The sequence below is a fragment of the Telopea speciosissima genome, chromosome 6 (assembly GCF_018873765.1).
Source record: "Telopea speciosissima isolate NSW1024214 ecotype Mountain lineage chromosome 6, Tspe_v1, whole genome shotgun sequence".
Lineage (NCBI taxonomy): Eukaryota > Viridiplantae > Streptophyta > Magnoliopsida > Proteales > Proteaceae > Telopea > Telopea speciosissima.
In genome coordinates this window covers 27023708-27047314 of record NC_057921.1, presented here as the reverse complement: position 1 = coordinate 27047314, position 23607 = coordinate 27023708, and the positions used below count along the sequence as shown (strand labels likewise).

The 23607-nt window shown below is 41.6% G+C and overlaps 2 protein-coding genes across 2 annotated transcripts; both read left to right on the top strand.

The window, feature by feature from the left end:
• The first annotated feature begins 20172 nt into the window (after positions 1–20172).
• Positions 20173–20826, top strand: LOC122664762 (putative gamma-glutamylcyclotransferase At3g02910). Its single transcript, XM_043860733.1, has one exon. The coding sequence runs from the start codon at positions 20194–20196 to the stop codon at positions 20767–20769; it is 576 nt and encodes a 191-aa protein (XP_043716668.1). The 5' UTR covers positions 20173–20193; the 3' UTR covers positions 20770–20826.
• Positions 20827–21686: 860 nt separating this feature from the next.
• On the top strand, positions 21687–22928 carry LOC122665570. The gene has a single exon (XM_043861725.1). The coding sequence runs from the start codon at positions 21687–21689 to the stop codon at positions 22926–22928; it is 1242 nt and encodes a 413-aa protein (XP_043717660.1).
• The last annotated feature ends 679 nt before the right edge of the window (positions 22929–23607 follow it).

Below are 23607 nucleotides of genomic sequence, written 5' to 3'. Positions count from 1 at the left end.
ATCTTAAAGGCGGTCCTATGGGCCCACAAGATTCTACCAAACGATTAAACCAATCCTTGTGGTTTGGGTTGATGGTTTCCTTAAGGATTTGCTTTATTTGCCAATTTGAAACCTCAACCTGGCCGTTGATCTGGGGATGGTAGGGTGTGGCCAACTTGTGAATGACATCATACTTTCTCATGAGGGCCTCAAAAGGATGGTTGCAAAAATGCTTGCCCCGATTATTAATGATAGTACGGGGAGTACCAAAACGGGAGAAAATGTTCTCCTTTAGAAATTTGATAACCATCTTGTGGTCATTGGTCCTGCAAGTAATTGCTTCAATCCATTTGGACACATAGTCCACAACAAGTAAAATGTATAGGTTACCAATAGAATTAAGAAAAGGCCCCATGAAATCTATACCCCATACATCAAACACCTCAACTACCAGAACTGGATTGAGTGGCATCATATTTGTCCTAGAGAGACACCCTAAAGGTTGGCATGATGAGCACGCCTTGCAATAAGTAAAAGTGTCTTTAAAAAGACTAGGCCAATAAAATCTGTGTTATAAAACCTTGGCCACTGTCTTATTGGGCCCAAAATGGACTTCACAAGCCTGATCATGGCAAAAAGATAAGATAGATTATTGCTCATGATCAGGAACATACCTCTGGATGACTTGATCCAGATAGGTCTTAAAAAGATAAGGATCGTCCTAAAAGAAATATTTAACTTGAGAAAAGAAACGATTCTTATCTTGGGTGGACCAATGTGCAGGTGTCACTCCCGTAACCAGATAACTAACAATGTCAGCGAACCAAGGTTCACTAGACACTGCCATCAGATACTCATTAGGAAAGTTCTCGTTAACTGGAGAATCATCAGTCAAGGAATTCGACAGCCGGGATAGATGATCTGTAACCAGATTTTTACTACTTTTCTTATCCCTAATTTCAAGATCAAATTCCTGCGACAAGAGGACCCACCTAATGAGGCGAGCCTTGGCATCTTTTTTCTGCATAAGATATTTGATAGTTGCATGGTCAGTGTACACAATCACATGTGAGCCTATCAAGTAGGGCCTAAACTTCTCTAATGCTAATACAACAGCTAAAAATTCTTTCTCAATAGTGGTATAATTAAGTTGTGCATCATCTAGAGTCCTACTTGCATAATAAATGACATGGGGCAGTTTATTGATTCTCTGCCTAAGAACAGCCCCTATAGCAAAACCAGAGGCATCACACATAAGCTCAAATGGCACTGTCCAATTCAGAGCTTGAATAATGGGTGTTGAGGTCAACTCTCTTTTTAATTGCTCAAAGCTCTTATGACACTCAGGGGAGAACTCAGAGAGGCGGTCCTTTGCCAATAGGGTAGTTAGAGGTCTAGCTATCTTGCTAAAGTCCTTGATGAATCTTCTATAGAAGCCAGCATGACCCAGAAAAGATCTAATATCCTTCACACTCTTGGGTGGTGGTAAATTGACAATAAGGTCAACCTTAAATCTATCAACCTTAATCCCATCTTTAGACATAATGTGACCAAGAATTATGCCTTGCTTCAACGTGAAGTGGCACTTCTCCCAATTCAAGATCAAGTTTTTTTCTATGCATCTCTTGAGAACCAAAGAAAGATGGTGCATGCAATTAGAAAAAGTAGAGCTATGAATAGAAAAATCATCCATAAACACCTCTAGGAAGTGTTCTACCATATCAGAAAAGATACTCATCATGCACCTTTGGAATGCAGCAAGGGCGTTGCAAAGCCCAAAAGGCATACGCCGGTAAGCAAAAGCTCCATAAGGGCATGTAAATATGGTCTTGTGTTGGTCCTCTAGAGCAATAGGGATTTGGTTATAGCCTGCATATCCATCAAGAAAACAATAATATTCATGACCAGCTAGTCTCTCTAACATTTGATCAATGAAAGGTAAGGGGAAGTGGTCCTTCTATGTTGCCGCATTCAGCTTCTTATAGTCAATGCACACTCTCCATCCCGTTTGGATACGGGTTGGAATCAGTTCATTATTTGAATTCTCAACTACAGTGACTCCTCCTTTCTTAGGCACAAACTGCACAGGACTCACCCATTGGCTATCAAAAATAAGATAAATTATGCCATGATCTAAGCACTTTAGGATCTCTTTCTTAATTGCCTCTTTCATCACAGGATTAATCCTTCTTTGGGGTTCCCTAGAAGGATTGAAACTCTCCATCATAAGAATATGATGCTGAATAATGGAGGGACTAATACCTTTGATGTCTGACATGGTCCAACCTATGGCTTCCTTATGTTCTTTTAGAAGCTTGATCAACTCTTCTTCTTGACTAGAAGTCAGATCAAAAGCAATAATTACAGGAAGAGTGTGATATTGCCCTAGGAAGACATATTTTAGGTTGAAGGGAAACACTTTCAACTCTAATGTGGGGGGCTCAATAATGGAGGGTTTAGGAATGGAGGTGGATAGGGGTCCAAGGGGCTCCAATGGTGGTTGGATGCTCCAAACCTCAGATAAGGTGATATCATCAACACCTTCCAATTCCTTCATATATTCCTGAAATCCCAAATCAAAATCAATCTCAAAGAAAGTCTCAACATCATCGGGGAATCCCTGAAGCATATGTACATCTTCATCTATATCAGACTGCTTGCGCAACCTAAACACATTAAAGTCCACAGAAGAATTGCCAAAAGATAATTTCATGAGACCATACCTACAATTGATTAAGGCATTACTGGTAGCAAGGAATGGTCTACCCAAGATGATAGGGATTTGGTCCATGAAGTTTGCAGTAGGTTGGGTATCTAAGACAATGAAATCCACAGGGAATACAAATTCCACAACCTTAAGTAGGGCATCCTTAACCATCCCCTTAGGAATTTTTATCGACCTATCTGCAAGCTGAAGAGTGATTCTAGTGGGTTTCAGCTCTCCCAATCCCAATTGTTGGTAGACATGAAAAGGCAATAGGTTCACACTTGCACAAAGGTCTAATAAAGCATGATCAATAGTGGTGTTGCCTATAGTGCAAGATATGGTGGGGCTTCCAGGATCCTTATGCATGACTGCTACTAGCTGTGCGATGAGAGAACTAATGTTAGCAGCTAAGAATGCCTTTTTGGGTACATTGGGCTTTTGGGTATATAAGTCTTTGAGGACTTTAGCATAAGCGGGGGCCTTGGCTATAGCATCCCCCCACAAAGAAATGTTCACCTGAACCTGTTTAAAAACATCAAGTATTTTCTCCACAGAAGGAGACTTCTTGCTAACCAACCTATTTGGGAATGGGGCAAGTGGGGTATACATACTTTCCCCAATCTTTGGTTTCCTCAACCAAATCATCTTGAGTTTCGTCAGGTTCATTAGACGAACTTGGAACAGAAGGCACTACAACTGCCTCATCAGTAGAGGGAGAGTCAACAGCAGTGTGAGATGGTAAAGATTGAGGGGTACTAACCTGTTGATACTCACGGCCACTCCGTAAAGCATATACAGCATTGATCTGGCTGGAGGGCCCTTGATGTTGTTGACCTTGTGCAACATTGAACTGAGGAGCTTGGGTACCTTACTAAATTAGAGCCTGATGTCTAGGATTCAGCTCAGGTTAGCTAGGCTATTTCCCTTTTTTCCTCTCACGCATGATTATAACAAGCTGGGTGAGTTACTTCTCCGTATTATTATGGCTTGTCATGAGAAGGACCATGCTTTTCTCTAGCTCACTTATTCTTATTGCTTCTCCTATATTGGTAAACCCTGGGGGTTGCTGATAAGGTGCAAGGAGAGGTGGACTAGCAGAATTCATTGGAGGTCCTAAATGAGGACGAGGGGAAAGGGGATGATGAGACATACCTGGGTTTTGTGGTGTAAAATTAGGCCTTTGGAGACCAAGCTGACCATGATGGTGAAATTTGGATGGGCCTGCTTGGTTCCTCTGATTCTAGGAGAAATTAGGGTGATTTCTCCATCCTGGATTGTAAGTGTCACGCCTCTATCCCGATGTAAAATATTTTACCACATAGGGGTATGACTGGGACAATTCCACATCATCCCAACACCTACCAGGATTGTAGATATAGTGTCCCGAGCCATAGTCCACCCTGTCATCACGTATTGATAACAGATAGGAATGTACAAAAGGAAATAAACTGTTCCAGATACAGAGTTAGCGAAAGCGAAATTAAATTAAATCATGTGAAATTATAGAGCATCGGTTCTCTAATGATAACACATATTATAATTCTAACATAAGTAATCATTCATTACTCTCCCTATAAACAAACACATAGTTTATACATGATTGTGGAATGAAGACAGAAAATAATAAAATAACAAATAATTGCCCCAAGGGCACCATCCTTGGGTGTACATCTACATCCAAGTCTCAGCTAGTGGCTCCACTTGATTCGCATCTATCGGTGCTCATCTACGTAGTACCTCTTGCATAACAACTAAAAAGGGGTTACGCAATGGGGTTAGCTACACTAGCTGGTGAGGGAGCAAAGGGGAATGCATATACACTATACAATCAATATCAACCAGAATGATGCATGCTAATGTTAGATTCATTTTCCACCTAGCACACAATTCTATCGGTCAAATATATGCTACTGTGATAACTCGGGAGACATTGAGGGTCACTTATTTTATCACCCCAGTGAAACCTCAATTATCACGAAGGGACCTGCACCGATAGAAGCCATCATGACCACCCAGTGGCAAACCTCAATAACCATCACTATCCCTGTCTTGGACTCTCCCACCTCCACAAACCACAGGTGCTTAGACTATCCAACACATAAACCCCTGCTGGCAAGGGTCGTAGCATAAGGGAACAAGCATCCTAGCCACAGATATACTATATGCAGGTCCTATCATCCCGAGAGGTATTCCGGGTTCATCAACGTCCCATTTTATCTAGTACCCGGGTACCAGCACAGCACGGCACATACAGATCAGGATGTCATATAGTTATTTTTATAATTAAATAAATTGGGGTTCTGATACCGGCACACCCAGCACCGTAGCCCGATATAATGGTGAGCATATTATAACATTCATAACAATTCACATTTGAATAATAATGCAATGCGCACAATGCTTATAAATATATACTAGCATGCTTAAGATTCTATATTAATTATATATTCAAACCCAACAAATCACCCAGAACCCACTCACCTAACACGAGCACCGCCGCGTGTGGTTGACATGAATCTCACCTGGGCTTCCCACCAACCATCGAGTTGGGTAGCCTAGGAATACAAAAACAATCATTAAAGCATGCATAGAAGGGGCCCATGCTAGGCCCATAAGGTTAAAATCAGATTTCAACCAAGACAACACGAGCGGACTCATGGGCGGTCTCAGCAGAGGTAAATCCGCCCCTGACTCCGTTCAGGCCAAAAGGTGAAAACAGAGCGAGCAGATTCACGAGCGGAACATCTCACTTGGATCCGATCGTGCATCCGTTCGACACCTGAGACACTCCTAAAAGGTAGCAGATCTACAGGCCGATGTGCGTCTTGGGTCCCCCCCTGCATCCGTTCAATTCCTGAGAGATACCTGAGAGCAACAGGCTTCAGGCGGAGGCAACCAGAGTGAATCGGTGCCTTCGTCCGTTCAGGTCAACACATAGGGTTTATACTGGGCGGACTGATGGATGGTACCACGATAGATGGATCCGATCATTCGTCCGTCGGCAGTCTCTTCTGAGATTTCAAAGGGCTTTTTCTCCAGCTTGGAGCTTTGAGCTCCTTAGCACCTGAGGGTCATAGGAGAGGTGTCTAAGCCTTCCTAGGGTCACTAGATCCTAGGCTCACCATCAAGGATCCAAGATCCTATATGGTTGGGTCTCACATTGGTCCAAGGGTAGGGATTCAAGGTTTAAACCAGGGATTCATTAGCCATGGCTGCAAATACAGCACTTAGAGGCCTAGGTCAACATCATTAGAGTTCCCAACTAGGGTCGAACTTCACCTTGAGTCCCAAATGGAACCCTAGGTTAGCCCTAACTCAAGAAATCATCAAAATCAAAGAGAAATGGGGGAGAGTTAGGTTTGGGGAGCTTACCTTGGTGAGCTTCCTTCTTCCAGCTACTCTCTTCGTCTCTTCTCCTCCTCTTTCTCTTCTCCCTTGGGTCCGGCCGGCTTGGGAGAAGATGTGGAGCAGCCAGCCATCTTTGCATGGCTTCCACCTTCTTCCCTTCCCCTCCTATTCCTCTCCTACTTCTACTTCTTCTTCTTTCCTTCTTTCCTTTATCTCCTTCTTCTCTTGTCTCTTCTCCTCCATGGTTAATGGGGGAGGGGGAGAGATAAGTGAAAGAGAGGGATTCTCTTATCCTTTAAGGGGTTAGATGGACCTTAGGATGTGTTTGGTTTAGGTATCCCCAATCACTTAGTGGCCCTTAGGTCTTCAAATGAGTTCTAGTTAGGTCTTAGGGCTTGTTTGGCCTTAGGTATAACCATTAGGCCCATTAGGTCATGTTTGGGGTACACCCTAAGTCCATAAGACTAAATTGTCCACTAAGGTCTGTTTGGTTTAGGTCAGGGTGTATAAAACCCATTATTCACCTAAGTTAAGCCTTGTGGGCCCACTTTCATGGCCCACTCAACTAAGAAATGGTGAGGGCAGGGGTCCATATGGTCCAAAGGGTCAATTAGGGTGTCTAGGACATGAGCATGTGGGTCCCACAGGAAAATAATCCAAAAAGGTTGATGACAGCACGGGCAGATCCTCGAGCAGATTCAGCAAGAGTAAGTCTGTTCGTGACTCCGGTACTACTGTCATGGCCCAAACTTCAAGGAAAGTTGCGAGGCTTTGGCCCACACTTCCAAGTCTTCGAGGTGGTTCTTTTTATGGTAATTTCAGTTCAAGGTCATCAATGTTGACCATGGCCATAAGGCATTACCCTTTAGGTAAGGTCTGGATTGGTCCGGGGTATAAGGGGATATTTGGGGTGCTGGTGTAACATCCCCCCAACCTTATTAAGAATTTCATCCTCGAAATTTGAGGTAACCCGGGCTTCAAGGGTGAAAGCTTATTGAACGACAATACCTCTAAATACCCACTACTGGAGCTAAGTCAAGGCCAGGTCAAGGTAAGGTAGTGTCTAGTTGACACAACAGGTCAGGTTCTATACTTCTTCCCTTACATGGTCACATTCCCACCGAGGTGTGGTTCATAGTAACCCTAAGCTCTACTGGGTTAAGACTCAGTAGTTATCACATTCCAGAGATAACCACATTGTCTTCTACACTAAACTAAGTCATAAGGGGCAGAAAGTTCTCTAGATCCTCCACATCAAGTGATACCACTCAGGCCTTCACTAGTCTGGTTACTCTTGGGTTGCAGGGCTTAACCTATCTAGTTCCCAGTACAGGGTTTACATTCTAAATGCTTTCATTTCAGGTTATCTCATTACCTAACCCAACTTTAGAATGATTTGGAATATTGATGGGACCTCCATATGTGTCAATCCCAGTACGGAGGGAACGCATTGGCGACCCATTACTCCCTTCATATTTGTCATTGGAAAAGATCTTGTTACATCCTTCAGTTCCAGCCTTCACAATCTTTAACCTTATCACCAGTTATCCCACAGGGGAAAAGTCCATACTAGGTCCTCTATTGAGAACCACACAATCCATTCATGGTTAGGCTAAGTCAAAACCTTTAGGCAGGTTCCATCACTAACCTACCCTGTCATTAATAAATTAATTCCCTATTAACTTAAGGTCTGATGGTCCATGGTCATGGGTCAACTAACTATCATGATAAAGTCAATCCAAAGTCACACTTGTGGCTTAGGAGAACTAATCTAACCACACACTGGGTGAAAGAGATACATTTATTTATTTATTTTCACAACAGTCATAGGTATAATTTTAATAATTACATTCACATCCCTATGGACATATCTCTAACTTAAGTTGATCCATAGGAACAAGGGTAGTCCTATGTATGGTATACTAGGTCTCTTTGGAAACCAAGTCACGGTGTAGGATTTCCTCTATGAGTCTATACAAGGTTTGGATGAACCAAGTAAAGTACAAATAGAGTCGTCACTAGCTTAAGGTGTCATGAATGATCTCCCAACACACGTGGCCTTAATGGCTCACACGACTAAACCTGTCCAAACCAGCCTAATGTTTCCTTCTCCAGGCCTAGCTAAGAGTTGGATCCTATGTACCCCTATAAGGGTTTCTACACCACGTAGGTTTAGGTTCACTCACTAACGGATCTAAGGGTTTGCATCCACAAGGCAACTCTCCTTCTCTCGTATAGGAGGGGAGTCACAACATACACTGATGCCTGCCCTCTTATTGGCTGGCCTGGTCAATGTAGGCCCAAGAATGTAGACACCATAGTTTATATTCAAGGCAAGCAATAATCATGCATGGGCCAAGCAAGAGGGGTGTCCAATCTAGGGTATAGGCACACAATCATCATACATGGGTGGGGTCAAAAGGTCTCCAAAAATTTGGGCTCAAAATTCTAAAATAACTCGGGCGGACTCACGAGCGGTCTCAGTACTCTGGGTCCGTTTGTGGCTCCTCCGCGAAAATAGGGAGAGCAAACTAACGGGCGGATGCGGAACGTGAATCCGTTCGTTCGTCCGTTCTCAAAAGGTCAAAAGGCTGAGAGGAAATGGATCGAACATATCTACGTGCGGACTTATGAATGTGGATCCGCTCATTGATCCGCTCAGGCTAATAATCCAAAATTTCAAGTTCTAAGTGGGACGGATTGACGGGCAGAATCACGATAAGTGGTTCCGTTCATTCGTCCGTTCGCAGAATTTTAATAAAACAGAGCCGCGAGTTTTAAAACTCACTTTTGGCTCTAAAGAGGGGAAACACAATCGTAAGGGGAGAGGGCTCTACAGGGTTCTTCGTTTGGCTTCCTAGTACTCTCTTGGGTGGACTTCTTGCAATCTCAAACCTCAAAGTTTATCTCTACACTCTCAAGGTAAGATTCCTCTTCTCCTTTCTCTTTTCCATTCTTCTTTCTTTTCATTGGTGAAGTTGTGGCTTGAGTCTCTTCATATTCTCCTCCCTTTCTCTCTAGGATTGGGCATGGATAAGCCTAGGTTGTGATTGGATTTGATTTGGTTTGCACTTTCATGGCCATGTATGCCAAGATCATGCCTAAAATCGATTTTAGGCTAGGGTTTTGGGTGTAAATCAAGCTCTAATCGATCAATGGCACTATATGGTCGGATTCCTTGTTTGTGCATTGTATATCTTATAATTTTTAAAGCCCTTGCAAGCATTTTGAAGATTATTTTCTATGGTTGTCAAGTGTAGTTGAATCTACTTGGGCAATTCTAGGTTTACATTAGGGTAAAACCTCCATCCTTCAATGCTTTGGGGAAATCCTCAAGTTTATGCTTAATTCTTTATGTGCCCTAGAATCTCATCGGAATTATCTCATTGTCTTATCTTCAAGTATACTCTCTTACTTGTATGATTGTTGACAAAATCCTTGAAATCCATCCTTTATCTTCCAAATAAAACATTCACTTGGTGTATCCTCTATGCATTATTTATTTTTGGGATTATTGCAAAAACTCTTGGTGCTCATCCCCTTTGTCTCTATCAAATAATTCTTGTCTCTTATTGGGATATCTCATTCAACATCTTGCTTACTTGACATTGGTTGAAATATATAATATTCAAAAGCACCCACATTGCTTGTGTTGACCTCAATGCTCACCTCTAAGCACACTAGGGATCTCATGTAGACTTCATGTATGATTTGATGTTATTTCTTTTCTTCTCAATATATCTCCAATAGTATCAGTATTTCATCATTCACATGTGTATATCTTGATTTTCCTCATCACGTATAACCTTTCCTTCTCATCATTTCCATGTCATTTAAACATTCCATTCCTATAATTTATTTACCAATCGGATGTCATTATTTCAATTTAACTTACATTTGCTGTCCTTCTTTGTTGATGCCTTATGTGTAGGTGATTCTAACCATGGGTCCCAAGAGAAAGAGGAATCTGGCCATGGTACAAGCTATTCCTACGGCCTATAATATACACTGATTCAGTTCCGGAAAGACCAAAGGGATCTACAGGGAGCATCTCTTCAATAGGAGGATTCTTATAGAGAGAGATGTCACAGTAGAGGAGCTTTTAGCTTACAAGGTGGGGGCTAGGTTTGAGAGATTGCAATGGACCAACATGCTCATTCAACCGGACTTCTACTATCCCACACTGATCAGAGAGTTTTATGCAAATTTGGTCCTGACCAAGGAGGAAGATGATGAGTATAAGCTGACTTCCTTTGTGAAGGGAGTTACCATTGGTTTCACTGCAACAGAGTTGGGGATTCTTCTCAGTGTATCCTCAGAAGGTGAGCGAGTATACTATCCTCCAGGCAATCATCCAGACTAGTGTCTTTCTCCAGATGAGAGGCAGAAATTGTTTAAGGTTCTCTCCAATGACAGGTTCGAGGAGAACGAAGATCTTTCCAAGTTCCCTCCTTCACAGCGTGTTCTGATCTTTATTGCCAGGACTAATTTGGCTCCTTCCAAGGCTCACAACACTCTTCCTCCTCTGATGTATGCGGTTCTGGCTCATTCTCTATACACTGGCCATCCTAGCTGTCTACCTCACGTGGTCATGCAGCACATGGCCCGTACGGTGATGAATCCTGCCCGAAACAACACTTTACCCTATGGCCGACTGATCACCAGGATTTTCTTATTCCTTGGGGTTGATCTTGACCGTGAACCCAAGGGAACATGCACTGAGGGACCTATTGGGTTCAATGTGCTGCAGAAGATGAATTTATATTATGATTATGACAGTGCAGGAGAGCAGGTGCAGTACGGGGATGGTAGAGGGGCCAGGGAGGAGGATGAGGGCGACAGTGATGATGACCTGGAGTTCATGGGCTCGGGGCCTTCTACAGTAGGTACTTCTAGTGCACATGGGGGAGGTAACAACATCATGATGGCTATTCGGCGACTGACCCTAAGGATGGCAGATGGCGGATGGCGGATGGCTTTAATGATGTCAAGAAGCAATTCTCTGATCAGTCTCAACGCCTAGAGAGCATCGAGTGAGGGGTGAAAGATCTCAATGCCTTCCTGGGTCGCGGTGGTAGAGGTGGTGCAGATGCCTAGCTCAATTCTCCCCCAACAGTTCTCTGAAGTTATTTTAATTCAGCTCTTGTTTATCCGGTCCTTGATGGATCTTTGTGGAGCTCCTTTATTTTACTCATTTATTTTAGTTATCCCTTTTTCTCCTTTCTTTTGATCAGATGGTTTGGTAAACATTTGTGAACTTTCAAGAACTTTTATTGTAATGGATGGATGTACCCTTAATTTGGGTGGAACAAATTAGGTGCTTTGGGTTGGATCCTTGAAACCTTGTGCTTGAGGTTAGAATGGGCACAGTCATGCCCAAGCAGAAATTTGGAACAAATTAATGGTTGAATTTGTATGCATGATTTGACAGGGTAAAATCACATGCTCAGGTTGGAATGAATGAAATCACAGGTTCAAAGTTGGGAAAGGCTTGACTGACTTCACGGAAGAGTTGGGACAGTATGGAAATTGTAATTAGTCCTATATATAATTAGTCCTATATATATATCCACTTAATTTTCTCTTGCTTAGATCATTGTGGATTATTGTGGATTGATTATGTTTATTTCATTATCGTTGATGAATTATAGCATATACTTACCCAACTAATATCTTCTTAGGACTCAACCAAGCATTTACGTAATTATCATTCAACAACCTATATTTTCAAGTGCTAAGTTCCATGTTGCCTATTATCCTTCTAGGTTCTTGTTTTCATTTCAATCAGTCTTCTCCCTGTGTCCACATACAACACTTTATGTTCTTGAGATTTTTAGTTTAGAATCTATTTATGGAGAGTAAATTAAGAGGTTACACTGGACTGTAGTCGGTGCAGAGCATCATGCTTTGATACCACTCTGTCACGCCTCTATCCCGATGTAAAATATTTTGCCACATAGGGGTATGACTGGGACAATTCCACATCATACCAACACCTACCAGGATCGCAGATACAGTGCCCCGAGTCACAGTTCACCCTGTCATTACGTATTGATAATAGATAGGAACGTACAAAAGGAAATAAACTGTTCTAGATACAGAGTTAGTGGAAGCGAAATTAAATTAAATCATGTGAAATTATAGAGCATCGGTTCTCTAATGATAACACATATTACAATTCTAACATAAGTAACCATCCATTACTCTCCCTATAAATAAACACATAGTTTATACATGATTGTGGAATGAAGACAGAAAATAATAAAATAACAAATAATTGCCCCAAGAGCACCATCCTTGGGTGTACATCTACATCCAAGTCTCAGCCACTGGCTCCACTTGATTCGCATCCAACAGTGCTCATCTAAATAGTACCTCCTGCATAACAACTAAAAAGGGGTTGTACAATGGGGTTAGCTACACTAGCTAGTGAGGGAGCAAAGGGGAATGCATATACACCATACAATCAATATCAACTAGAATGATGCATGCTAATGTTAGATTCATTTTCCACCTAGCACACAATTCTATCGGTCAAGTATATGCTACTATGATAACTCAGGAGACACTGAGGGTCACTTATCCTATCGCCCCAGTGAAACCTCAATTATCACGAAGGGACCTGCGTTGGTAGAAGCCATCATGACCACCCAGTGGCAAACCCCAATAGCCATCACTACCCCTGTCCTGGCCTCTCCCACCTCCACAGACCACAGGTGCTCAGACTATCCAACACATAAACCCCTGTTGGCAAGGGTCGTAGCATAAGGGAACAAGCATCCTAGCCACAGATATACTATATGCAGGTCCTATCGTCCAGAGAGGTATTCTGGGTGCATCAACGTCCCATTCCATATGGTACTCGGGTACCAACACGACATGGCACATACAGATCAGGATGTCATACAGTAGTTTTCATAATTAAATAAATTGGGGTTCCGGTACCGGCACACCCGACACCGTAGCCCGATAGAATGGTGAGCATGCTATAACATTCATAACAATTCACATTTGAATAATAATCCAATGCGCACAATGCTTATAAATATATACTAGCATGCTTAAGATTCCATATTAATTATATATTCAAACCCAACAAATCACCCATAACCTACTCACCCAACACGGGCGCCGCCTCGTGTGGTTGACATGAATCTCACCTGGGCTTCCCTCCAACCATCGAGTTGGGTAGCCTAGGAATACAAAAACAATCATTAAAGCATGCATAGAAGGGTCCCATGTTAGGCCCATAAGGTTAAAATCAGATTTCAACCAAGACAGCACGCGCGGACTCACGGGCGGTCTTAGTAGAGGTGAATCTGCCCCTGACTTCGTTCAGGCCAAAAGGTGAAAACAGAGAGAACGGATCCACGAGCGGAACATCTCACTTAGACCCGATCGTGCATCCGTTTGACACCTGAGACACTCCTAAAAGGGAGCGAATCTACGGGTGGATGTGCTTCTTGGGTCCGCCCCTGCATTCGTTCAATTCCTGAGACAGACCCGAGAGCAACAGGCTTAGGGCGGAGGCAACTAGTGTGAATCCGTGCCTTCGTCCGCTCAGGCCAACACATAGGGTTTATACTAGGCGAACTAACGGGCGGTAGCATAATAGATGGATCCAGTCTTTCGTCCGTCAATAATCTCTTTCGAGATTTCAGAGGGCTTTTGCTTCAGCTTAAAGCTTGGAGCTCCTTAGCACCTGAGGGTCATAGGAGAGGTGTCTAAGCCTTCCTAGGGTCACTAGATCCTAGGCTCACCATCAAGGATCCAAGATCCTATATGGTTTGGGTCTCACATTGATCCAAGGGTAGGAATTCAAGGTTCAAACCAGGGATTCATTAGCCATGGCTGCAAATGTAGCACTTAGACGCCTAGGTCAGCATCATTAGAGTTCCCAACTAAGGCCGAACTTCACCTTGAGTCCCAAATGGAACCCTAGGTTAGCCCTAGCTCAAGAATCATCAAAATCAAAGAGAAATGGGGGAGAGCTAGGTTTGGGGAGCTTACCTTGGTGAGCTTCCTTCTTCCAGCCACTCTCTCCATCTCTTCTCCTCCTCTTTCTCTTCTCCCTTGGGTCCGGCTAGCTTGGGAGGAGGTGTGGAGCAGCCAGCCATCTTTGCATGGCTTCCACCTTCTTCCCTTCCGCTCCTATTCCTCTCCTACTTCTACTTCTCCTTCTTCTTTCCTTCTTCTCCTTCTTCTCTTGTCTCTTCTCCTCCACGGTTTATGGGGGAGGGAGAGAGATAAGTGAAAGAGAGGGGTTCTCCTATCCTTTAAGGGGTTAGATGGACCTTAGGGTGTATTTGGTTTAGGTATCCTCAACCACTTAGTAGCCCTTAGATCGTTAAATGGGTTCTAGTTAGGTCTTAGGGATTGTTTGGCCTTAGGTATAACCATTAGGTCCATTAGGTCATGTTTGGGGTACACCCTAAGTCCATAGGACTCAATTGTCCATTAAAGTCTGTTTGGTTTAGGCCAGGGTGTATAAAACCCATTATTCACCTAAGTTAAGCCTTGTGGGCCCACTTTCATGGCCCACTCAACCAAGAAATGGTGAGGGCAAGGGTCCATATGGTCCAAAGGGTCAATTAGGGTGTCTAGGACATGGGCATGTGGATCCCACAGAAAAATAATCCAAAAAGGCTGATGACAGCACGGGCGGATCCTTGAGCGGATTCAGCAAGAGTAAGTCCGTTCGTGACTCCGGTGTTGCTGTCATGGTCCAAATTTCAAGGAAAGTTGTGGGGCTTTGGCCTACACTTCCAAGTCTTCGAGGGGGTTCTTTTTATGGTAATTTTAGTTCAAGGTCACCAATGTTGACCATCGCCATAAGGCATTACCCTTTGGGTAAGGTCTGGATTGCCCCGGGGTATAAGGAAATATTTGGGGTGCGGGTGTAACAGTAAATGCTACTATATGGATTATTTTGATAAAGAGCACTTATATTCTCAGTGTTGGAATTACCCACAAAGGTATTGGGGTATTCCTCCAAAAGATAACCAGGTGTATGGCACCCACTGTACATGGAGACATGGTTGACTTAGTTAATCGGTATAGGCTCTTTAGGAATTATGGATTCCAACCTTTTGATAAGACTATCTAGTTTGACTTCCTTGGCTGGTACACTATCAATGAGGTAACCCTTAGTGGTCTTTCAGCCTCTTGGGTGGATTCCCACTCCCTAGTCTTATCAGCCAAATTGGTCAAAAATGTCTAGGCCTCATTCTCATCAGTAAAAGAGGTCAAGCCAGTAGGACACATAGACTCTAAAAGTTGCTTGGTCTGAAAGTCAATGCCCTCATAAATGATTTGGCAGATTTGCCATAAGTCAATACCGTGGTGAGGGCATATCTAACAAGAGGTCCTTGACCCTTTCCATGAATCTAGAGAATGACTCGTGTGGTTTCTGCCTGAATTGAAATATGTCACTCTTGAGTTTATTGGTCTTGTGAAGAAGAAAAATTTTTCTCAAGAAGACAATTGTAAACTGATCCCATGTAGTAATGAAATTAGTCGGCAGTCCATAGAGCCACTTCTTGGCAAGGTCCTTCAGGACAAAGGTTATAAACCGAAGTCTAATAAACCGAAGTCTAACTGCATCATCAGATAAATTTTGGATCTTAATCAGAACACAATCCTCAAATTCCCTAAGGAAGACATAGGCATCTTCATTGGTCATCCCATGGAAATGGGGCAACATACTAATGAAGTTGGCCTTGAGTTCATAATTATTTCCTGTAGCAATTGGTAGACTGATGCAGGAAGGCTGTGCAACCCTGGTAGGGAAAAACCTATCCTTAAGAGTCTTGAGTTGGGGTTGGTCAACCATGGTTAAAGGTGGTGGAGAAAGTGGTATTCTAATAAGACGGTTGGTTGAATCACGGGTCCACACTGTAGCCACCTAAACAGATAAGAAGTCTTCCCTTTTCTTTTTAGAGAAATTAAAGAAAAATAAAAGGACTAAAAAAAACATGAGGGAATTTAATAGACAGTTGGTGCATTGCCCTCAAGGATTGAAACAATGGTTCTAAAGCTGTAAGGTTGCCATATAGGTTGACAGCAAGGGAACCCGTATAGTCTTCAATAGCCACCTACGTGCGACTCCAAGTGGATTCTGATGTAGAGTGGAGGGCTACTATACGTTTTTATTTCCAAACAAAAACACTCACTATGTTGCTTTCCTGTTATCAAAGTTGATCACCTCCAAAGATAATTCACATGCCAATCCAAACCACCCAAACGAATCAAGGGGTAGCGTCATAGGTGACTAAACCCTATGAGGGACACCAAGATTGGCTGGGTTTGGGCATATGAAAAATTTTAGATTGAACGCACATTCTTTGAAACAGAAGAGGAACAAGATGAGGTTTTCTCTTTTTTTTTTTTTTTTTTTGAAAAGTAAAGGAAAAAGAAAAAGAAAATAAAGCTCTTCGATTTACTTAAAAATAAGAAAAATAAAGTGAATAATTATCTCCCCAGCAACGGCGCCAAAAACTTATTTGATTTTAAATAATACCGCAAGCATATGGGTCAATCGTAGCTATGGTTCGAACACAAGGAGATGTATGCCACTCTGTCTGACTCACTTAAAAGCAACGCAAAGTGAACCAAATTAATTAAGATGTTTAATTAAACTAACGAATCCTAACTCACAAACATCTACGTCCTAACACACATCCATCTAACCTACTATGCATCTAACGCGGATTAACGAAATTGGAGGAATTAAAATTACCACAACCACACCACAACCACACAATCAAAAACTAGAAATCAAAGAAATAAAACTAACGAATTATTGCTTGAACTGGATTGAAGTTGATTGGCTTTCTCTACCACACTTGAATGCACATACCAAATCTGAAAAATAAAACAAAAATAATTAAACTAAGAGCTTAACATAAGGTATGATGATGAATAAAATATAAAATCCCAAAAACATGGAAGAATTAGAGAGGTAGAGAATGAGAATAAAATAAAAAGAGTGGAAAAATAAAATCCTACTAGAATGGAGGAATTAGAAGGGATGAGAGTAAGAACAAAATAAAAAGAATGGAAGAAATAAGAGACTAAGAATAAGAGAAAGAAAAAAAATAAGAACTTTGAACCAATACTCCCTTCTACTAAATTTGTAATTGCATGAATTGATTAGGCATTGGATGGATATAGTTGATGAAGTTTGAAAAACTTGAATGAACTTTGCATGTCTTCTTCTTTCAAATCTCTAAGTCTTCTCACAAGAATTAGAAACCTAGAACTAGAAAGCTTAAAAAAACTAGGAACTAGAGATTAAGAGATTACAACCATATTGAAGACAATAATTGAATTAAAACTTGCATAAAATTATTACAACCATGGAAATCAAATTCATAAAATCAAATTAGAAACTAAAAGCAAAAAATTAGAGGAAGAAGAAGAAAATTTTCATTAAGAACTGAACACCTTACAAACCCCAACCCCTTAGGTATTTATAGGGGAAGGAGAAAGAAGAGAGAAGAGGAGGGAAGCCTCCACAGCCTTCCTCTAAAAATCGTGGAGTGTAGAGAGAATCCTCCCAAAATTTGATTCTCTCATCTCTTTTTCCTTTACAACTTGCTTGAATCCCAAGGAAAAGAAAAAAATAGAAAGTAAGAGGTGTACAAGGCTTAGTCCAATAGACCTGCTATTTTCTAAAAAGTAGACTTTTCAATTTAATTCTTGTGTTTCCTTTTCTTTGCAGTGTTTTCTCCAAGTAATGTGATCAAGGCATCTCCAATCTTTGACTTTTCAACCTTCCAAGGATGAGAATATTCTCCACAAGATATCCATCCATAGTCAAATTCCTATAATACCCTTGGAGATTTGGAGGAGAGAGAAAATGATGACTAGGATTCCATTCAAGGATTTATTAAATCCCCACATTGTCCTTCAAAAATAGTGGAGATTGGGTGCTCTAAAAAAAACGTGGAGAGTGGGTGAGAAAAAAAATAAGATAGAACATAAGAAATAAGAGAGAGAGAGAGAGAGAAAATGGGAAAATCTAATTAGAGAAGGGGATATTCACTGGCCGGTAGTAGAATTAAAAAAATGGAGAGGTTTTAGGAAAGAGGGCGGAAAAAGAGGAGATAAAATAAAAAAAGAAAAAAAAAATTAAATAAATAAAGATATGGGAGAGAGATAACGTGGGAGGGAGGAGCGATTTTAGAAAAGTAATTTTTTTTTTAAAAGAATGAAACGTGGGGGTTGGTTTTGGTTTGGAGAGAGGAAATAAAGAGGAAGAGAAGAATTAGAAAGGGGAGATAGAAAAGAAAGAAAGAAAATAAGGAGAGATAAAATAGAGAAGAATCTCCTCCCTCTTGAAACCAAAAATTATTGGACTATGTAGGTGAGTTAGGGATATAAACGGATCGAATTTGGTCGGATAGTGGCATTATCATATTCATATCCGAATATATTTAGACGGATTCGGATAATTTCCGGATAGTAATTTTTTGAATACAGGTTCTCCTAAATGGATATGAACACGGATCGAATACGAATTTTCGACTATCCATTGATATATTTACCGTTTTTATGATGAGGGTTAAGGTTGAGACTTGAGAGTTTAGCAACTACCATTTCTTCTACTCTTCTTAGTCTTTGATTTTCTTACATTTTTTACTTTTGATTTTTTCATAATTATGTAATTCTATGTATCACATTGCATAAAACAATATATATAAACCAATAGCAAAGCTCGAAAAAGAATCACATTATCTAAACTTATAAATTTATAAAATAAGATAATAAAATCCAATAAGGTAACTTAAAAGGATAGACAAACACAAAGTTATATTTCAGATATTTTATTACCGTCAGATTGCTAACCGAATCGGATAATAATCGATCGGATAGGGGGATTATCATATTCGTATCCGATTAGTTTCGGACAGATTCGGATTCTCCTAAGCGGATACGAACGCGAATCGAATAAGGATTTACGAATATCCATTTACATCCCTAAGGTGAGTCCCATTTGTGTAGAAAAATAATATTTAATGAAGCCACATCACCACACATCTCCACCAATAGCAAATCTCCAAAATAATATCCAATCATAATTCGGGAAGCAGGATCTTCTTGAAAGTAAAGCTCAACGAGAGAAGAGCCCACTTGGTCATGGTTGGCAACTTGTATCATGCTAGTTCAGCTTTAATTGGCTCACTTTGGAGAAGTCTATCCACCTTGGTTCTGGGCTCGGGCTTGCATTTCACCTCCTTTTTGGTCCATTATTCTTTTCTGGCCCATAAAGAGTAATCAGTTGCATGATAGTCTAAACGAATGCGTACTTAAATTTTGTCACGTCCATCTTGCTCATAATTCAGTCCTCTTTACAGCCATGGAAACAAATATGATGACTCTACCTGTAGATTAGGAGATACAGCTCCCGAAGGCCCAGAATAACATAAAATGACCAAAAATCTGAAAAGTATAGGAAAGCACCCGAGTAACTCTGTTCAATGTGGTAAAATGCATGCTTTATACCCTAAGATTTCACACATAAATGTGCTCATCACAATCCGATATATCTGCCAGACATGATAGAGTTCTGGTGACCAATTCCATTCGGTCCGTACGTCATTGCCGGAGATGAAAGCTATAGACGGTCGGATAAGGTGGCTTATGAATTTAGTAAGTAGCGAGCGAGCCAGAGAGGGGGGGTGAGAGGGGTGCCACAATACCATTTTCAAGTTTCTGTTTCACATATGAAAAAGAGAGAGAGAGAGAGAGAGAGAGAGGGTAATGTGAAAGATGATTACTTGTGTCATCGTCGTCTCCGGTGAGAAGCAACGCCCCTGAGCTCCAAGCCTCCAACAAGTTGAAAGATCGGAAAAGATGAAGGGGGCGCCGTTGAGCTCCAGCTTTGCAGGGAGGGCGATTTGGGTATTTTACCGGTCAGATAAGGTGACTTATGTTTTTTAATTTATGGGTATTTTGATAATTTAGTCCTAGAAAGAGTATAATTGTAGATCGCCTAAAATTAACGGGGTGGACTTAAATAGCCCATTTTAGGGGGTATGCGTATTTAACCCTAAAACAAATCATCTTGGACCCATAACCCACATATATAGTTCGTCCAATTGAAACGAACCAATATTTACTTTACAGGCTTCTGAGAAACAAAGAGAGAAGATAAGATGAGCTGTGAACAGCAGAACCGAAAACTCATCTTCACCTACGGGACTCTCAAACGAGGCTTCCCCAACCACGGCTTAATCGAAGCCCTGATGCCAACAGGTGATGCCATTTTTCTCGGAGTTTACCGAACCGTCGAGAGATTCCCACTCGTCTGTGGACCCTATCGTGTTCCTTTCCTCATCAACCTCAGCGGCCATGGCGACCAAATCTGGGGAGAGCTTTACGAAGTTACGGCGAAAGGGCTTGAACGGATGGATGAGTTGGAAGGAATAAGTCTTGGGCACTACGAGAGGTTGCCGATAGAGATTTTCCCGGCGGAAGAAACCGCTGACGACGGTATTGAGAAGAGAGTTGCAGTGACGGGCGGAGTAGAGGCGTATTACGCCCATCGGAGTTACGGGGAGGAGCTGTGGCGGAGCAATGGAAAGAAAGGATTTTGCAGATATTCCGAGAAAGAAGCGAGTGGGTACATTAGGAGGACTGAGAGGGCTCAAAATGTTACTTTTCTTGAACAGATTCAGTTGTTCTGTTCTTCTTCTTCTCCTCCTCCAGTAACTGTTACTGTAACTGATTGAGTTCTGTGATCATCGATGATTATATAATTCAAGAACAAATTACAATTGGGTTCTTAATTCTGTCGTGTCTACAAACAGAAATCTTTCTATTATTTTTGTTTTTTTCTGGTGGCGAATTTTTCTGCAGATGAATCTCTGAATCTGAAATCTTTCGGTGAAAGTAGTTGTTTTTGGTACGCAAGTGGACACTGCTGGTTCAGGATTGAAGACTTTGTTTATAGACGTTGGATTGGAATCTTGCTACGATTTTAATGAGGTTTAATGCGAATTGAATTTTTATCCTCTTCTGTTCTTGCACGGTGCAGTACTGCATCGTGCGGCGTTGCAAAGGCCATGTGACACAGTGGACCCCACATGGTGCACATGACCTCTGCAGCCGCCACGATTCATGCGAATTACCTCCCTTTCATAAAGAATTGGCTTAAAAAAATTTCAATTATTGTGGTTGTTAAGAGCTTCATTGTAACTCAGCATTGGAATTGGAGTTTTATTCAACATTTTTTTTAATATTTAGTTTCGATTCCTTTTTTTAATAATCGAAGGTTGCAGATGCTGAGACGCATCGTTTTTGGTATCTGAATGAATCTTGGAATATAGTTTTTTAAAAAGGTGTAGGTCTTACAGGCACATCTGTGCATCAACCATGAAAGACGTATACAGTTAATGAAGCAAATCTATTTTCCCAAATGCTACTTTCTTCAGGCAAAAGCAGGTTCAAAACCCTCTTGGGGGTGGAGAAGTATAATTGAAGGGAGAGATGTTCTTAAAGCTGGTCTTCTCTGGGTGGTGGGCAAAGGCAACCAAATACTGATTTGGGATGATAATTGGTTACCTAGTAATCCAGATTTTAAAGTGCAACATCGGAAACTGAAGATTGCCCTCTTATTTGGGTTTCTCAACTTATTGATCCTACCAACATGGTCTGGAAAGAAGAAGAGCTTAATAAATGGTTCCATCCAGATGATATCAGAGTGATCTTAGAAGTCCAACTTCCTTTATTTCCAAAAGAGGACATTCAAATTTGGGGTGGTACTCAAAATGGGATATTCACAGTTAAATCAGCTTATCACTTTTTGTGTAATCAACAAGCTCTCAAAGACAAGCTTAAAGCCTCATCCTCCGGTACTCTTATCCCTCAAGTGCCCAAGCCGGTATGGAAATTAATTTGGGGCTGTAAGACCATTCCCAAGATTAAGACTTTTCTTTGGAAGGCCTGCGGTTTTGGCTTAGCAACAGGTGAAGGCCTCCACCATCGGCAGATTACTGTGGACCCAGCTTGTCATCGATGTAGTGAACCTATTGAATCCATCGATCACATTCTCTTTCAATGTGAGTTTGCTCGGGCAGTCTGGTTCGGCTCCCCTCTTACTATTAACTTTGGAAGTGAGAATATGACCTTAGTGGAGTGGATATCTAGCTGGACCAAACTTCTCGCTAAGGATAAAGCTAATGGTCATTTAGTCATTAGTCTCTGTTCCTTTCTCTGCTGGTTCATCTGGAAAGCGAGGAATAACTCCATCTTCAATCAAACAACTACCTCTCCTTCAGCAGTTTGCTCTATGGCGGTCAAGGCCTATGAGGAATTTTGGAGCTCAAAAGGAGATACAGCATTGCCAAACCAAGCTTCACCTCATAGCACGCCAACAGTACAAGGCTGGACCCCTCCTCCTTACCCCTCTATGAAGCTGAACTGTGACGCGTCTATTCATGGAGAAGGTAAGCTATCCAGTATTGGCTTTGTTGTAAGAAACTCAACTGGACTTTGCACTCTGGCGGTATCGGATCCCCTGCATTTCACTACTCCTCTTCAAGGAGAAGCTTTGGCTATCAGGTCTAGATTACTACACGCATTGGGTGACTGCATTGAGGACATCATGGTAGAGTCGGACTGCAAAGAGCTGTTGGATCTTCTTTCTCGTGGCAAGGATTCCTCTCCTCCCATATACATTCTCCCCATAGTTGAGGACATCGTATACCTGTCTACTATGTTTTGTAAATGCCAGTTTGTTTATATTCCAAGGTTAAGCAATGTTGTCGCTGATACCTTGGCCAAGAAGGCGTTGTCTATTACGGGTATGACAACTTGGCCAGTTTCCTCTTCATGGATAATCAACCTTTGCAAAGGTGATACCATGTGTAAACCCCGTTCCTCTGAATAAATGCTCAGTTACCAAAAAAAAAAGAAAGACGTATACACCGAAAATTATATTTAGTCCCCCCCCCCACCTATTACAGGCATTGGGAACTGAGCCGGGCACGGGACTGGAGGGGACAAAGATCCTAGAATGCATCCCAGGTAGATAAAAATAATTATTTTTATCATCTGACAATGTAAAATTTACTTGAAATGCATACCAAACACTGCTCCCAATGTTTCCAAACACGGAATCGGGGATGGAATGGAATTCATCAAAATCTGTATTTAAGAATCCTAAAATTTGCTCTCATATCTGAATATTCAACGATTTTAGAGTTTCTTGGCATAAATCAGTCCTAACCTTTTATGGGTTTTCTGTCAAATGCATAATTCACAATGAACATCCCATTTGATTGGAGGGAAAATCTGTGAAAATACATATTTGCTGGAAATATTTACTGCTTGTATCAAGAAATTTTGTTTCTCGGCTGCTATTTACAGTATATGGGCAGAAAGAAATCCAAGGGCCTTCCAAGGTCAAGCTCAACAACACTCTTTGATCATTCATTCCATCCTTACGGATACCAAGCTTCGTTTTACTGGGCTTGATAAACCCAAATTCACACCAACCAATCAGAGGCCGCCATGTGTTCTGGCCCAAGGACGTGGACCATGACAGGACCAGCGAATGACCACACTCC

Coding starts and splice junctions, on each gene's coding strand:
- LOC122664762 (XM_043860733.1), top strand. CDS start 20,194: ATGAGCTGTGAACAGCAGAACCGAAAACTCATCTTCACCTACGGGACT.
- LOC122665570 (XM_043861725.1), top strand. CDS start 21,687: ATGGTCTGGAAAGAAGAAGAGCTTAATAAATGGTTCCATCCAGATGAT.